The sequence below is a fragment of the Hyla sarda genome, chromosome 8, assembly GCF_029499605.1.
Source record: "Hyla sarda isolate aHylSar1 chromosome 8, aHylSar1.hap1, whole genome shotgun sequence".
Lineage (NCBI taxonomy): Eukaryota > Metazoa > Chordata > Amphibia > Anura > Hylidae > Hyla > Hyla sarda.
The window spans coordinates 80,115,311-80,134,434 of NC_079196.1; the positions used below are offsets into that span (position 1 = coordinate 80,115,311).

A 19,124-nucleotide genomic window follows, 5' to 3' on the forward strand; every position below is an offset into this window, starting at 1 on the left:
AAACTTGAGGAACACATTGCAGTCTATTGGAGACTGTAGTGTCCGCACGGTCCTAGCGCTGACTGATTTAGTTGTAGCTGGCCGCACTCGGAATCTCCGGGCAGAAATTTGCCTGGAGATTCCGTAGTGTGAACCTAGCCTCATAGTTTATCTATATATGCCTGAGCTGCATCAGAACATACAGAGCCATTCTCTCTATTATGACTTGGATCATTCCCAAGATATATAGAGCCTTGTCCGTGTTCTGTCTTTATCTGTAATTTTCACTTTTCATAGATAACCTTACTTTCATAAGTGTGGTTTGCAGATGATAAGTCAGGCAGAAATTGGCTTGGGTTCATTTTCCAACCTGGTTCTTCTTCCTACAAAAGAAAGTTAGGAATTTACTTAGCATACATCCATGACACATGCACATGTAGAGTATGTTTTGTATGCCTTGTGCTTCCTTGTTTTAGCTGATATGGCATTTATGGAGTTTTATCCATACTGATTTTATCTACTAATACATTTTTTATCTACATACTATTTTATCACTGAAATTATAATTTTTTTTTTTTTACTGCTGCCTACATTTCCCATGAAGCCTTTAGCTTTACAGATAGAGGGTGTGGAGTCTCATCACTGCAGTTCACCTAATGAGATCAACCTAACCACCTTGCTGGGCTCTTGCAGCCTAACCTGCTGAGACTTATAAATTGGTGTCAGTTCACAGTTCATGCAGCTTTTATACATTTTCTTATGCAAAGTGTGTGGTTTAGAGAAATATTTCCATGAGGAGAAAGGGATTTAATCAGGGTGTTTTATGAAGATTTAAAATATGCAGGCAGTATTCACCCATTGAACCACTCCTTTTCATTTTTTACTGCACTTTGGCTGTATTTTTGCTGCGATTTTTTAAACTTGCTGTAAAAATTATTGTGGTAAAATAATTACTGTATGTGGTGCAATTTTGGAGAAATCACAGCAAAAATAAGGAAAGGTGTATAACAATTTTATGTCTTGATCCATAAAGATAGCAGCAGCAGTATACAGACAGAGCTGGGAAGGAAGGGGTCTGGGAGATTCCAAGAGGGATCTGATAGGTGATAAAATCATCCTGTAGTTCCAAGGAAGCCAGCTGACCCAGGACAGACCATGTCCAGAGACACATGCATGTACAAGTCATGTCATTTTCTGGTGATTCGAATGCTGGTCACATGACCTAGGTACAATAATGAAACGCATGAATGCAGCTGTGCTGGAATAAAACAGATGACACTGTAGGAATAGTGATGGTAAGTGTGCAAGATGGGGGAAATAACACAATAAAGTGCTTCTTTACTTTTAATGTTGCTTTGTTAAAGTTTAAGTTTATTATTTTTATTGCGGGCACAGGCAAAATAAAAAAAAATAAAAAAAAATCTCAAATTTCATTATTAATTAGAAGGGTCAAGGTTTGATCTCTCTATATGCATACTTATACACAGCTGTCAATCACTGAATAGGTCCGCCCTACTTAGCCCAGATTGAGCAGAGATTTACATTAATAAATGACAAATTATCCTGAATTTTTTCATACAAAACTATATAAATCTGCTCCGCTCCTTCTGCTCTATAAAATGCTGCCTACAGAATGGACTGCATTTTGAGTGTGACAGGTTTCCTTTAATTAAATTCCCAAAGGAATTTTCTAAACCAGACAATCCCTTTTAACCAAGGATATGAATATGTGTATATCTCTATATAATTACAATAATGGCAACCAACATTACACAATTCTAAGTTGGGAAGCATATTTTGCAACAGCAGATGAAACAGGCAATGTAAATGGGACTTAACTGGGTCAGATGGGTGTTTGGTGAAGTCATTAATATGAAATCACTAAGAATATGTAATATAAATATTATTCATATAGAGTCATATAGAACCCTTATGTCTGACACTGTCCAAACACCAAACAATATCCAAATTTTTTCCCTATATTACTGATATAATGGAGAAAAACATGCCTGATGGGGTGTCAAGTCTTGTTCTCCTAAGTCGATAAGTGGAAAGTAATAAGGGTTCATAAGTTCATGCTTGAAAAGCAAAGATGATTGGAAACATAGATATGGCGTGTGATCCTATAGATATATGGTTCATGAGCAGTCCCACGTACATTTCATTAGAGCCCTGCTTATTTAAGTGTGGCACAGTTTCCAATTATCCATATCTAGAGGGAATTATCTCATCGACTAAGGGTAATAATCTGTATTTTAAAACATGGAAAGAACTGGTGATTTCACCTCATATTATCTTACTAGTAAGTGCAATTGAAAAAAAAAAATGACAGTAATATTTAATGCAATAATATAGAATAGAATTATTTATCTTTTATGTAATCTTTTAGGAAATAAAAATTTAACATTTCGTAAAGTAAAAGAAGATGTAATTTAAAGTAGGTCTTTTAATGGGATACTCTGTCCCAAGACATGTTATACCCTACGTAAGCATAGGGGATAACATGTCTGATTGCGGGGAGTCCAGCCGCTGGGACCCCCCCCCCCCCCCTCCGAAATCCCCGAGCTGGCGCTGTGGCTTCCAGGGGCTTCTGGGTTCGCGACGTCATGTCACGCCCCTCCATTTAAGTCTATGGGAGGGGGCGTGATGGCTAGTACACAGCCATCATGCCCCCTTCCATAGACATGAATGGAGGGGGCGTGACGATGGTGGTCGCCTGTCATTTTGCACAGAGCAGAGTTCGTGGATTGCATTGCGGAGTGCCGCACGGGAGATTGCGGGGGGTCCCAGCGGCCGGACCACCCGTGATCAGACATGTTATTTCCTATCCTATGGATAAAGGATAATGGGGAAGATTTATCAAAACCTGTGCAGAGGAAAAGTTGCCCAGTTGCCCATAGCAACCAATCAGATCACTTCTTTCATTTTGCAGAGGCCTTGTTAAAAATGAAGGAAGAAATCTGATTGGTTGCTATGGGCAACTGGGAAACTTTTCCTTTGCACAGGCTTTAAATCTCCCCCAATATGTTTAGGGGCAGAGTACCCCTTTAATGTTTTCCATTGAACAGATTAGCCATCATAACACGTATGTTATTTATCAGACTAGTCAGTGGTAGTGGAATTAACAGGTTTACTGGACAGTAAAGTATGTATATCAGGTGCTGAAGGCCTAGGTATCGGTGTTTTCTATATTGCAAAAGTACAATTCTAGATTTCTCTGTAATGAACATATGTAGGACGGCTGAGAGCACAGGGAGCACTAGTATAGCAAACGTTATTGTGGATATGCTCAGCTAGCACAGCAGCCGTAGCTAGAAATAATGTAAACCACAACAGAGGTGCTCTGCTCCAACGAAAGACCAATATTATATTAAAATAAGAATTAGAATGAGCAGGCACTCACCATTCACATGGCATTTCAGTGGTTAGGCCAGAAGAAGTGCACAGCTGTCACCCCCCCCATAGGATGGCATTGAGGGGGCGGAGCGTGACGTCACACGGAGCAGAGCCTTGACGTCACACGGCTCCGGCCCCGTGATCAACAGTAATCAGACCCGGAGCGAACACGCTCCGGGGACTGATTTTAACGGGGCGCTGCGTGCAAGATCATGGGGGTCCCCAGTGGTGGGACCCCCGCCATCAGGCATCTTATCCCCTTTCCTTTGGAGAGGGGATACGATGTCTAAGCGCCGAAGTACCCCTTTAAGAGTGTGTATAACACCTAAAACGTGTCACATCTTTACCTATTCTAAGCAACGTAGTTACATTTTATGGAAATTGGGCAATGAACCAGTTTCCAATTTGCTTAATATTAAATACCACTGTTAGAAAACACATTTGTATGTTAGGAAAGATTTGTGGAAACAAAGTCTCAAGAATAATCCTTTAATAATCCCTGTCCTTCAAAGGGGATGTATGGAGCCGATTTTTGTGTTATTCCTGGGGCCGAGGAAAAGGGCGGATGGTGAGAGCACTCCAGTCACTGATTAAATGCATATTTTCAGAGATCTCCAGATTGTAACCACATCTTTCCTCTCTGACCTGTAGGGTGCACTTGGCTTTCTTGGAACTTGGGCGGCTATTCCCTCTACTCCCCAAAGACAACAACCCCTCTGATGCCAGTGTGTGTCATTCATCAAACATACACAATGTTTGCCGTCCTCCAGCACGGAGCCAAGTGTCGCTTTTGATCAAATACAATCTAAAGTTTCGTTGCCTAAGACAAATGATAAATATTATGCTAATGATATTAAAGTGGAAAGCACACATGCATATTAAACATATTGCTTTTATTATCAGTGATTATTATTAGCTTAATTATTATTTATGATTATGGATTTTCCCCTAAATATTTCACGCAAAGATATTTTAGCAATGAACGTTGACTGCAGGAATCCTCAGCGATTTGGATTCTGATTAGAATAAATTACAGGTTGGCCTCTATAGTGAAAGTTAATCAGGTAACATTTTGCTTATATCTTGAAAAAATAATACATGTAAATTAATATAGAAACACATTATGTACTACACAGACAGCCCATGTGTCTCTTATGGACTCTCCAGAACTGTGCTTTTCAAACAGTGTGCCTCCAGCTGTTGCAAAACTACAATTTATAGCCATAGGCTGTCCGGGCATGCTGGTGGTTTTTAGTTTTGATACAGCTGGAGGCACACTGTTGGGAAAACTATGCTCCAGAGAGTGGAAACCGAGACAACATTTCCTTGGTAGTGTGAACCATGCAAAAATCCTTTTATCATATAGTGTGTGGAGCATAAATTGAAGGATCATGGACTTTAAGGCTAGGATCACACATACTTAAAGGGGTACTCCAGCGCTAAGACATCTTCTCCCCTTTCCAAAGTATAGGGGATAAGATGCCTGATCGCAGGGGTCCCGCCGCTGGGGACCCCTGTGATATTGCCTGCAGCACCCTGTTAGAATCAGGCCCCGGAGCATGTTCGCTCCGGGTCTGATGACTGGTGATCACGGGGCCGGAGAATTGTGACATCAAGGCCCCGCCCCGTGTGATGGCACGCACCGCCTACTGTCACGCGCCCTCCCATAGGCTTGCATTTAGGGGGTGGAGCGTGACATCACACGGGGCGGGGCAGTGACGTCACAATGCTCCGGCCCCGTGATCGCCAGGCATCAGACCCAGAGCGAACATGCTCCGGGGGCTGATTCTAACAGGGTGCTGCGTGCAAGATCACAGGGGTCCCCAGCGGCAGGACCCCTGCGATCAGGTATCATATCCCCTATACTTTGGAAAGGGTCCGAAACACCCTCTAGCAGCGCAGAGCCAGGACCGTGGCGGGGCCCCATATAGGGATACATTTCTTAGCACTGGACATCTTCTTTAATCAATATAAATAAATAGCTGAAATCTGCAGCAGAATATATGTGTGTGATTGTACCCTAATGTGGATAGTCCCCAAAGTCTGCCTGCCCCCAAATTAAAATGCATATATTTTCTCTAATTCTGTATGTTACCTTGTATACACAAGATAAATGTATACACAAGAATGCTTTCTGGTAAAGGTCAAAATATTTTACAATTAGGAATGCCTAAAGGTCCACAGGTGGGGAGAAATTTGTTTGAATATATATATAACGGGACGGGATTAATTAAGAATATAATTATGGGTAAATTAAAGGGGGAGCGACAGATGCTCCGTTCATTTCTATGTAGAAATCTGCCGCTATTAGCGGACACACAGAGCTACCAGAGGTACTGCTCGCTCTGCAGTCGCATATAACCCTGCCCTAAAGTACCATGTGGGAATCCAGTCTAAAGCATGTGTACGAAACTTTGGAGAGGCAGAGATGTTCTGGCATAATTTAAAATTTTCTTAAGATCTACTGCAAAATAAATAAATAAAAGCGTTTGCAACAAACTTTATTAACCCCCTTCCCTAGCATGCCTTTGGGTCCTTAATACCCAAGCATTTTTTGTTTTTGTTTTTTTATTGTCACCCTCCAAGTCTGGGCTGATGTCAGAGGTAAAAGGCACTCTTCACATGCAGCAGTCATGATTTCACTGTGGCATGTGAAGGGCTAAACTACCATAGCAGAGGTTCCTCCAATCCTGATAGTAACAGCAGGAACCCAGCTATCATATTGACGGTCGAGCTCCTAAAATCTCTGCACGTGGCTCTTATGCCCACATGCTACTGGACAGCCATAACATAGGCACAGAACTGCTCTCATTCACATTGGGATGAGTAACATAGTGTCCTTTGTCTTGGGCTGCTTTGTTGGGAATCCCTCCAAGACCTACTGATACAAACCTGCCAAGTACCAAGATAAAGTAAGTCTAGAGTGCAGAAGAGAAACTAGAGGAGTGCTGGAAAATGTAGTTTGGATCACAAGTTATATCTTTTGGTTGCCAGCTAAGGTAACCAGCCTGCCAACTTCTTATTCCAAAACACAACTGTCCAATGGCGAGAGCACTCAAGAAGGTTATTTTATACTTTTGATCATAAATAATAATATATTTAACATTTTTATATTGTAACCACCAGTCAAAAATTGGTTAAATTGCCAAATCCATTAAAAGTTTTCAGTGGGAATATAGGAAGAACTCTGAGGATTCCAGGCAAATACATTAGTTATCTACTATTAAGATCGCGCACCTCATTTTTTAGGTATATACTAAAATATCATACTCTCATTCTAAAACACAATTTTTTTTTATGCTTGACACTAAACACTAACGCCACATGGAGTTAGGCTTTAATGGAAATAATATGATCTTTTTGACACACAACATGTGGACTAGATTAGACTTTTGTTACTTGTTAATACATTTTGATAGTATAATGTAATAATGTTGTCCCCTATGGCAATGTTTCTACAATTGTTGCCGTTACTGAATCCTTCTCATTGTAACATAGGAAGTTGTATTAAGGACCACTTAATCCATACACACTGTGAAACGTTAATGTCAAAATTTGTTTGGGAAATGGGAATAATAATGTTCCCCTCTTAATATATGGAGAACATACACATTTTAGTGGCCTTTAATCAAAATCTACGGGGAAATAACTTATAATATGTAATACAGTTTTTGTTTAAATGGTTTTAAATTATTAATGTTCAAAATTTTTGCGAGTCTCAATAACAGAAATGAAAATAAACCACAGTAGTAGCTAGGCTTATCTTTATTCATCTTCACTCACATGTCTACTTTCAAAGGCATTTCCAAGGCAGCATTTTATTTTTGGCACCCCTATGGCACTCTGCACCTTAGTATGTTCTTATCTATGAGATACCAAGGATAGGATTAAAAACATCCAAGAATCTTGGCTATGCTATGGTAGGTTACTAGTTGCAGACAGTTCTTGGACCAGAGAGCATGTTCAGCATACCTCATCAGGGACATTATGCAATACATACAGAAAGTGCCATTTGTCCATAGCCCTCATCAGTCTCAAAGGGGTAGGTCAAGGGATTAATTGTATGTATGGCTTGGAACATATGGCAGCAGGTATATAGCATACTGACAACAGTCTCAGGACCAAAGCAATATATGGCAGGTATGAGAGAAATAACAAATCAGGTTACCAGGGGATATAGCGGCAGGTTAACCAAGAATGAAAGTAAGTTAACAGGTAAATTAAGTCAGGACACTATGCAGATAAGGATATACAGGGTTTGATAAAGCAAAACGAAACAGAGAACACACCAGGCTGGGGGCAAAGCAAGAAAAGCAATGAATCAGGACCCATACCGTGGAGGAGTACAAAACACAAACACGTCTGAATACAGGTCAGGATACAGGTTAAGGTTCAGATACAAACTAGACAGAATTTAAATGACCATGAATACAGACAGATCACTTGATAAACATGACTAAGCTAAAAGCTAAACAACTGGGTCAGAACTACAAAGTGATCGCTAAAACAAAGTAACAACTCTGAACTGAAACCAAACAGGACTTAAACAGAACAAAACTGAAATCAAGAGCCAGAAGGCTGAGGATGAGACAAATACTTCTCCTGCTGATTGGCCTGAGCCTGTAACTCCTCACTGACCAGAGCGCAACATGCAAAGCCTACCCAGGTTCGGTCAATACATTTTGTTTAGCAAAGAAAATCTTAATGGAAGTCTTGGCAAGATTACTTGACTAAAGTCAACCATAAAATTGGACTATGTAGCCTTAGAAATGTTGCCATCCAGAGAAAGACTCTCCTGTAGTGCATGATGAGATCCTGAATCTGTTTCAATATACAGTGGAAGTCTGAACTCCTAAAGTCTTTGTTTTGTTTAGCAAAGCAAAGGTCACCCCTCAGGTGTCCCCTGAGGAAGTCACTTGGCGACGGAACGTGTGGGGTTCTTGTGTGACCCTGTCCACTATACATTTGCTGCACCATCTTCCACCAGTCTGGTTTGCTATCTATGCCTCTGTGTTTTTGCATGGGATTTACACAGACTCTGTTATTCTTTAAGATAGGTGTTGTTGTTGCAGGGCAATTGTTCTATAATAATAATATCTTGACATTATGTATCTGATTTATGGATTGCCTGCCTTACACTGTGTTTTAGAACTATAGCATATGCACTTTACACAGAGGTTTACAATTTCAAGTATTATTTTGGTTAACCTTGGCTGAGTGCATTATTGCTAATATTTCATTTGGGACAGGGTCACAATCCGGGGGAGGGGGTTCATGGCCTTGCTCCATAGTGAACAAATTTTAATAGTTTTTAAGATGTCTCTCACTGTTGAAATAGCAATATCTTAAAGGGGTACTCCCGTGGAAAACTTTTTTTCTTTTAAATCAACTGGTGGCAGAAAGTTTAACAGATTTGTAAATTACTTCTATTAAAAAAAATCTTACTCCTTCCAGTACTTTTTAGGGGCTGTATAATACAGAGGAAATTATTTTCTTTTTGGATTTCTCTGATGTCATGACCACAGTGCTCTCTGCTGACATCTGCTGTCCATTTTAGGAACTGTCCAGAGCAGGAGAAAAACTCCATAGCAAACATATGCTGCTCGGGACCGTTCCTAAAATGGACGGCAGAGGTCAGCAGAGAGCACTGTGGTCATGACATCAGAGAAATCCAAAAAGAAAATAATTTCCTCTGTATTATACAGCCCCTAAAAAGTACTGGAAGGTTCAAGATTTTTAAAATAGAAGTAATTTACAAATCTGTTTAACTTTCTGCCACCAGTTCATAAAAAATAAAAAAAAAGTTTTCCACGGGAGTACCCCTTTAACTGTGAGATGACAAGGAAGGCAGCACAGAATCTCACACATTCACTGTAATGCAGCGCAATATCGCACTGATTGTAACAAGAGTCTAGCACTGCATTCTGGGGGAAGCAGCAGTACTGCAAGTTAAGCTGAGAACATCCGGCTGAACAGTATTATTATTTACAATATTTATTAAAAATTCAGCATTTTTAAATGCTTATATTATATTCTGTTTTTTTTTTTTTTTTGCCATGTACTTAATAATAATAATAAATAATAAACAGATGGCATTTCTCCATAATAGGTCCTCTTTAATGTGTCACTGAATGGTGCAAACATATTGGAACTAAATTGGTAACATATTTAAATGGCCACTGTCATTATGCAAAACTTTTCCATATCCTAACGACATGTCAAAAGTTTTAATTGGTGGAGGGGGGGGGGGGGGGGTCTGAGTGTTCCTCTGCTGACCATGATAATGAGCCAGAAGAAGTTTGTGCTTGGCTTGTTCTCACCCTGTTCCGTGTCTCCTAATTGAGACAAACTCTCCATGTAAGTATATAAGAGTGTCTCAATCACGTGACACAGGCAGGGGAAGGGGGGGGGGGCTGGTAGGAGAGGACTGCGCAGCGCAGACTTCTCCATGCTTATTCTCCTGATCGGTGGAGGTCTGGCCACTCCCACTCTCCTGATCCCTGTTGGTCAAAACTTTCGACACTAGGACATGTCAAAAGTTTTACATAATACCAGGTACACTTTAAGAGAATAGCTTTGTAACATTGCATCCAGTAGAACATGCATCATACTGATACAACATTTCTCAGCAGCAAGAAGTAAGGCTGGGTTCACACTACGTTTTGTAACTACGGTTCCCGTATACGCCCCCCCCCCCTTCTCCCAGCCGTATACGTAAAACATAGTGTGAACCTAGCCTAACAGAGAAGTGCAATATGGTCTCATAAAGTCAACTTGGAGTTTGTGTAAAGTGAATATGGTCCAGGGCTGTCATTTAAAAAAACATTTTTAACAAATCTGTCTAAGGGTGCATTTACATCACGTTTTAATCCTACAGCTGCCGGATCCGGCAGGGGTATTTCAAAACCGGGTGCACTTGTATCCCCGCCGGACTCACGCAGCTTCTCATTCATTTGAATGAGCCGACCAGAGTCAGATAGTGACTCCAGTCGGCTATTTTTTCCTTCGTATCTGTTTTTTTCACCAGACTTAAAACCGAAGTATGGCTGCATTCACACCTCATTTTCAGCCAACGGTTGCTGGATCTGGCTGGGGGAGGGGAAAACCGGGTGCTCCCATACCTCATCCGGACCAGCGCTGAAATCCATTTACTTTAATGAGCTGACCGGAGTCAAACAGTGACTCCGGTCAGCTCGTTTTTGACCCGTATCCGGTTTTGTGACTGGACCTAAAACCGTAGTATCTCTGGCGGCAGACGTAGTATTAAAACGTGGTGTGAATGCACCCTAAGAGAACCTTGGCCAAATACTTACATTTATATATAAATGTACACTGACCAGATTTGGCAAAAGTTGTGTTGTTCTTACCAGAAACTCCATGTGTTCTGCAATCCTTGCTGCGGAGAATATGTGCATGTGCTACAGTCCATCATCTGATGCTGGTATAAATGCCTTTGACTATCTCGAATGTCAAAGAAAACACAAAAAATGTAAAATAGCTGAAGTGGGATATTTCTTATTTATGTAATTCCGTGATTATATTTTTGGTGTTTTTCAGGCACATTCTGGGAGTTTATGCATTTCTATCAGATTATGTACAGTAATTGTAGTAAGTATTACATGAGCTTGTAAAGTTCCTCTGTTGCTACTACATGTTGTTTTTGCTGGCATTTGATACAGTTTACTACACTTTTATGCCGTGTGTGGATATCTGCTGTACTTGTAAAATTTAATACAGGTTTAAAAGGCTCTTGAGATTTTTCATTTCTTCATATAGAACCAGCAGGGATGTCTTCTTACCTCCTCCTTGCCTTTACCCTTTTTTCCTTTGGCTTTATCTTTTTCCTTCTTTCCTTTCTTTTTCCCCTTTTCCTTTTTCCCTTTATCCTTCTTTTTCTTATCTTTGGCTTCTTCTTTAGCGATTAGCTCTGCAGCAACCTAAAAAATAAAAAATTAGGGAAAGCCCCAGTCTGGTCATATTTTATATATAATTATTTTATATTGCAACAGTTTATAGTCTGTATAAGGCCTAGTGGGCCTTATAATAAGTCCTTAGCACAGTTAGAAAACAAGCATCTTACACAAGAATTACTGCAAATATTCACTAATATGTATGAAACTTTTGCTGGAGATACTAAGAACAAGAGAAGCAATAAAGTAGTGATCACACAGCAGATATTTTTCTGGGCTATATCACTGTAGTACTACTCTACAGTCGTGGAATTATGGCTCCAGTTTAGGCTCCAAAACCAGATAGCCTGTTACAAGAGATAAACCGGTATTACTTCTCAGCTTTCAGCTTGGTAAAAATATTAAAGGGGTACACTAGTACATTAAAATATACCCCCTCCTCTCTGCAGGATAGGGTATACATTTCTGATCTCGGGGGTTCTGATCACTGACAAGACCCCTCCCCCGATCTTCAGGACTATGCTCTGTCTCTGCCTCTCTGTGAGAGTACCCAAGGTAGCCACAGTACAGTGTTGAGTATAGTATTGAAAATACCTATTGTTCCCCTGTGGATAGGGGATATGTTTTTAATTTCTGGAGTATCCCTTTAACTTGTCATTCATCTTCCATATGTACCATGCTCTTTTAATGTAAGCCAAAGGCTCTAAAGGGCCCCATGCAAATTAGATAAAAGACTATCCCCCAATAGATGGATGGAAAGATGGATTTCAACTGCCCATTCTTTTGTTTTAGGAGACATATGCTGCTGGCAGAAGAGTCTGGTAGTGGGGTACCTCTTTTCTCTATGTAGAACGCATAGAATGATGACCAAAGAGAAGTAATGATGGCACTCACCACGTACAAGGTGAAAGCTGTGCTTATTCAACAACCGGCAGGTTACAGCATGGGGAGGAGGCACGCCAGGAGCGTGTACGCTCCTGGCGTCCCTCCTCCCCATGCTGTAACCTGCCGGTTATCGAATAAACACAGCTTTCACCTTGTACGTGGTGAGTGCCATCATTACTTCTCTTTGGTCATATTTCCCTGTACTTCGGATTGAGCACCCCGCTATAGGTGCACTGACTGTGGGTCTGTGAACGTCATTATTTGGGCGTATGAGAGCTGTACCGAGCCCTCTTTCTCTGTAAAAACTTGATTTAGAACGCATAAAATGTTGGATGAGAGAAATGCTCATGTGTATAGGAGATCGGGAGAGCGAGTTGTTGGCCAACAGCCATTGAAGGTGTATGGGCACACTAATATATATAACATTTGCTTAAAATGTAAGCAGCCAGGCAGATAGGGGTGTAAAATAACTAACTATGCAATACTCACCTCTTCCGCTTGGGTAGTGGAACTCTGTACTGTCCCAGTGCTTTTGTTTACTTTCCTCGATTACGTGCTACCAATGATATTCTGTACCCGCTGCAGACTCCATGATCGAATGCAGTGGGATTGGAACGTCATCAGAAAAGGAGGGACAGCGTGTCATTGAGATAAATAAACAAAAGCAACGGAGCGGAATAGAGCACAGGCACTAAATCGGAAGTGGTGAGTATGGCATAGAGAGTTATTTTACAGCCCTAGTTGCCTGCCACTTCTTTTTAATCAAAACGAGCAACACCCTTTAATACAGTGCATTACAATATTAGACACAGGAAAAGATTTGGTTTTAATCTCTTCATTGGCATTTTTTTCAGATCATCTTCTAAGTTGCTGCTATCTGGGCACAAGATGTATGGTACAAATTCTTAGTCTTTAGAGGAATTTTTAATATGTTACCTGGTTGGGCTTTATCTCATACCTCTTTATTGTCCACTATCACTTTCAGATTCTTCAGACTGTCAAGAAAGACTATATTGACAGCAGGACGCATACAGGTTGTTATTAACATGCTGTTTAACATAGGTGATTTAGAACATAATAGTCCTTTTTTATTGGCCTAGAGAGCTGACATGTAACATGTGCCAAAATCTTTACAATTTATTTAATAAAGAAATCAAAATCTGGAAAGAATCTGTATTTAGTTTGAAAGCTCTTGGCTCTCCGTGAACAGACCCTGACATGGTAGCAAGATCTTGACTGGACCTGGTAGACTAAGGCACAGCTCTCCAGGGGTATTTGGTGTCATGTGCTAACATTTAATACTTATTATCGCTCCAGGGATCAAAGGCAGGAGCCAGAGTACAAAGCTTAGTCAGTAACATGCACAGGGGAGATTAGGATCCTATTCCATGAGGCTGCAGATCTAGTGACAGGGATAAAACCGAAAAAAGAAAGAAACCACTGCGGCGGCCAGAGATGTAAATGTTACATTGCATGTGGCCTCACTTTCAATCTTTTATTGTTCGGAGATGCAAGGCGACAGCTGACAGCTGGGATAAGGCAAAAAGACACGAGTCTCCTATGAGGAGACTTTTGGCCCTGACCTGCGCCTCCTCTAGTCTTGGTGACTTAATTGAACATTGCCAGAATTGGTGGACAATACACAGTTCCTTCACATATAGGATGTCAGGATATATAGTTGTGATACCTGTTCTGGAGTCTTCTGGGCAAAGATGGCCTTTGATCCACCATCCTCTTCATCTGGGAAGTCTGGAAATTTTCCTGTGGCGTGCCTAATATAGTAGAACATATATTTTTAGTTCAGGTACATTTACAGTGTGGATGCATTTGTATGAAATAACATGTCTGGAAATAATTTTACAGAAAAGTACACTGGTGCAGGAGGGTGCAGGAAGGTGTTAGGTCTCTTTCACACTGAGTTAGCAGTACACACTTACTGTATAGCTGGGAAAACTCCCTCAGGCCCAGTGTGAAAGTATTCACTGGTATTAGGCTAAGTTTCCAGTTTTTTTCTGGCGTAAAAAAAATGCCAGAAAAAAAACGCCACGGCATTTTTCTGCATTTGGCGTTTTTCTTCTCGTGTTTTTCCTTTGAGTGGAAATGGCATTTGTGGCCCCTTTGGCATCTTTTTAAAGAATTTGTTGGGTACCAAAAAAAAAAAAAAAAAAGGATGCAGTATGGATGGAAAAAATTGTATTGAATAAAATTTATATTTTTTATAACGAAATTTATATAAATTTTTTAACAAAGAACAATTCATGTGGGCGGGCAGGGACCTAAAAATTTTGCCGGTAGTATTAAAAATTGTTGAAAAGGGCCATTTAAATATAAAATACTATATTTTTTATAATTCATTTTGTTAAACTTTTTATTAGTAATGTATTTTAATAATGTGTTTAATAAAGTGTGTGTTTTTTTTTCCACTTTTTTTTGTTTATTTATTTTTTTTAGGTAGTACTATAATCCTGAGAACTTCACATCACAGTGTACAATGCAGGGGAGCGGAGAATTGGCCGCGCCACCCGCTTCTATAGATTATATAGGAGGATCGTAACGGATGTCAGAAGTGACATCCAGGGGGATCTGTACAGGTATTACTACTCCCAGAATGGAACAGTGTGCCATTCTGGGAGTAGTAGCACTACCTAAAAAAAAAAAAAAAAGAAATAAAAGTGAAAAAAGTTAAAAACACACACACACACAAACTTTATTAAACACATTATTAAAATTGAATTCACAAGAGGAAAGTAAGGAAGACATCTGCCACTCACCAGGTTTCAGCAAAAGTATCATCTTCTTTATTGAAGCATACTCACATACTCATATAGATCGGAAGAGGTTGGTGGGGGGACAGTGATAGACGACCGAGCTCTGTTTCGCACGACTTGCGTGCTTCCTCCGGTCATACTAATTCCTACCTGTGCAACATTTAAATACAGGTGCGTGCAAAATTACTTGCCTATCACGTCATGTGACGTGATAGGCAGGTAATTTTGCACGCACCTGTATATAAATGTTGCACAGGTAGTATGACCGGAGGAAGCACGCAAGTCGTGCGAAACAGAGCTCGGTCGTCTATCACTGTCCCCCCACCAACCTCTTCCGATCTATATGAGTATGTGAGTATGCTTCAATAAAGAAGAAGATACTTTTGCTGAAACCTGGTGAGTGGCAGATGTCTTCCTTACTTTCCTCTTGTGAATTCTATTAAACTTGACTGCATACATCAGAGCACCGCCACCAGCATCACTTGCTACATCCAGATCCGATTATCAGCACAGGCTCCCAGTCCATGCGCTTAACGCAGTGCCGTGTTACTACCTCCTTGAGAACTACATTATTAAAATACATTACTGATAAAAAGTTTTACAAAATGAATTATAAAAAATATATAATTTTTATATTTAAATGGCCCCTTTCTACATTTTTAATATTGCCGGCTACATTTTTAAGTACTTGCCCGCTCACATAAATTGGTCCATTTAAAAATTAATAAAAATTTTGTTATAAAAAATATAAATTGCATTAAATACAATTTATTCCATCCCTACTGTATTTTTAATTTTTAATGGTACTCTACGAAATTTTCTTAAAAAAAGGTATCTCCATCCCTTTTTGGATCACTAAAGTCCAAAAAAGAATAAAAACTGCCTGCAAAAACGCCAAAGTTAAAATCCACATGGCGTTTTTCTTTGCGTATTCTTCACTCCCATAGACTTCTATGGAAGAAAAACTGCACAATTTCATTGAAAAAAACGCCATAAGCTCAACATGCTGCAATTTTGAAAAACTGCCAAGGAGCTTAAAAACGCCAAAAGGATAAAAAAATAAATACAAAACTGAAAAACGTAAAGTTGAAAAGGCTTTTTGCGTTTTTCTATTACGTGCAGCTAACATCTGGCCGCAACGTTTTTTCACTGCGTTTTTCTTGGCATTTTTACAACAAAACACAACTTTGCCTTAATCAGAAAATGTGCAGTAAAAAACACCTATTCATTTACCATGTATGCACTTATTTAGTCCACCTCACATGTACAATAAATAAACTAAATACCAACACCATAAATTTAGCTTGACTTCATATTGCACAGTCATTTACAGAATGCGTAATACAGAGCAGCTTATATCCATCTGGTTCATGCCATATCATGTTGTGGTGCCATATTAGTAGGCTCTTAGTAACATATATAGTCCATTAGCATATATAGTCTATAGCACCCCAACATTTTCTTATTGCTTTTTGTTTACAGTTAGACTCCGTAGAGTCCGTATCAAGAGAGCATACAATTTCAGCCAGATAAGCTTGTAGCGACATGGGGGGAGATTTATCAAAACCTGTGCAGAGAAAAACTTGCCCAGTTGCCCATAGCAACCCATCAGCTTGCTGCTTTCATTTTTATGAAGGCCTGTGAAAAATGAAAGCAGTAATCTGATTGGTTGCTATGGGCAACTGGGCAAGTTTTCCTCTGCACAGGTTTTGATAAATCTCCCCCTTGGTGACATGAACAGCGCACAGAAAATTTAAGGACATTAAACAGCCTCTCACTGTGTCTACTGTGCCCTACACATTTCCTGTATACACATACATTCATCAGGGGCAATTATACAGTGGATTATGAAGGGATAGCTTCTGGTATAGCAGATCATGCAGGGATAGTGGGTGAGATTTATCAAAACCTGTCCAGAGAAAAAGTTGCCCAGTTGCCCAAAGCAACCAATGATATCGCTTCTTCCATTTTTAACAAGGTCCCTGAAAAATGAAAGAAGGAAGCTGATTGGTTGCTGTTGTCAACTGGGCAACTTTTCCATTGCACAGGTTTTCATAAATCCCCCCCAGTGTCCCTATCCCAATCAATGACTGACATATAGCTCAGCTGTGGGGAGTATTGTACAGTTCTGTATTTCTGCTGCTGCAAAATAATATACACACACCAATTGCTAACCTCCTTTTTGGAAAGGATTAAGGTGTTCTGTACTGATAAATCAATGAATCAGTGGTGGACATAAAGCTCCCCTTAGGCTTTTTGTCTCAATCCCATTCTTCATAGACTGTAAGCTCTCGCGAGCATGGCCCTAATGTTAGGCTGAACTGGTAATTGGTAAAAAAAAAAAAAATGAAAGTGAACCTTGTTGCAAAACTTTTAACCCTTTAAGGACGCAGGGTTTTTCAGTTTTTGCATTTTCGTTTTTTCCTCCTTACCTTTTCAAATCATAACCCTTAAAATTTTCCACCAAAAATCCATATTATGGCTTATTTTTTACGTCACCAATTCTACTTTGCAGTGACATCAGTCATTTTACCCAAAAATCCATGACGAAATGGAAAAAGAAATCATTGTGCGACAAAATCGAAGAAAAAACACCATTTTGTAAATTTTGGGGGCTTCCGTTTCTACGCAGTGCATATTTTAGGAAAAATTACACCTTATCATTATTCTGTAGGTCCATACGGTTAAAATGATACCCTACTTATATAGGTTTGATTTTGTCGGACTTCTGGAAAAAAATCATAACTACATGCAGGAAAATTTATACGTTTAAAAATGTCCTCTTCTGACCCCTATAACTTTTTTAATTTTCCAGGTACAGGGTGGTGTGAGAGCTCATATTTTGCGCCGTGATCTGAAGTTTTTATCGGTACCATTTTTGTTTTGATCGGACTTTTTGATCACTTTTTATTCATTTTTTAATGGTATAAAAAGTGACCAAAAATAAGCTTGTTTGGACTGTGGAATTTTTTTTACATGTACACCATTGACAGTGCGGTTTAATTAACGATATATTTTTTTAGTTCGGACATTTACGCACGCGGCGATACCACATATGTTTATTTTTATTTACACTGTTTTATTTTTTTTATGGGAAAAGGGGGGTGATTCAAACTTTTTTAGGGAAGGGGTTAAATGATCTTTATAAACACTTTTTTTTTACTTTTCTTTTGCAGTGTCATAGCTCCCATAGGGACCTATAACACTGCACACACTGATCTTTTACACAGATCACTGGCGTTTATTAACACGCCTGTGATCAGTGTTATCGGCGCTTGACTGCTCCTGCCTGGATCTCAGGCACGGAGCAGTCATTCGCCGATCGGACACCAAGGAGGCAGGTAAGGGCCCTCCCGGTGTCCGGTCAGCTGTTCGGGATGCCGCGATTTCACCGCAGCTGTCCCAAACAGCCCGACTGAGCAGCCAGGATACTTTCACTTCAGACACGGCGGTCAGCTTTGATCGCCGCGTCTGAAGGGTTAATACAGGGCATCACCGCGATCGGTGATGTCCTGTATTAGCCGCGGGTCCCGGCCGTTGATAGCCGCCGGGACAGACCCGATATGACGCAGGGACATCGCGGGAGCCGGCGGATGACGTAAATATAAGTCCTTCGTCGTTAAGGGGTTAAATATCAAAATTATAATAACTAAGCACACTTCACTGAAAAGAACAGAATAATAGATGCAGCTTTAAAGCACTGATTCGTTTACTATATTAATAGATTATTATACAGTGGTCCCTCATGTTACAATATTAATTGGTTCCAGGACGACCATTGTATGTTGAGACCAGAACTCTATGGAAACCTGGTAATTGGTTTTAAAGGCACCAAAATGTCATCCGAAAATAGAAAAAAGTGAGAGTTAAAGAAAAATAAGTAGATAACTAATATAGATCCTTGCAAATCCTTGGATATAAAAGTAATAAAGATCTGCTGGGAGCTGTAATCACTGTCTATGTCAGCGTTTCCCAAGCAGGGAGCTTCCAGCTGTTGCAAAACTACAACTCCCAGCATGCCCGGACAGCCAAAGGCTGTCCGGGCATGCTGGGAGTTGTAGTTTTGCAACAGCTGGGGGGACCCTGCTTGGGAAACACTGGTCTATGTAGAGGATATGAGCTTCTTCAGGGTCCTGTACAATACACACAATGTCCTAAAAAAGTTACATGGGGTTCGCCCTCATCT

At 40.1% G+C, this 19,124-nt stretch overlaps 1 protein-coding gene across 3 annotated transcripts in view; it reads right to left on the reverse strand.

The window, feature by feature from the left end:
* Positions 1-19,124, reverse strand: part of IQCA1 (IQ motif containing with AAA domain 1) — a 242,073-nt gene that overhangs the window by 44,749 nt on the left and 178,200 nt on the right. For all 3 annotated transcript variants that reach the window (XM_056533244.1, XM_056533245.1, XM_056533243.1), the window contains 3 exons: positions 13,858-13,942; positions 11,175-11,312; positions 287-362 (listed from right to left, as the gene is read on the reverse strand). In XM_056533244.1, the coding sequence (XP_056389219.1) occupies positions 287-362; positions 11,175-11,312; positions 13,858-13,942 (299 nt within the window). The remainder of the gene's footprint in view (positions 1-286; positions 363-11,174; positions 11,313-13,857; positions 13,943-19,124) is intronic.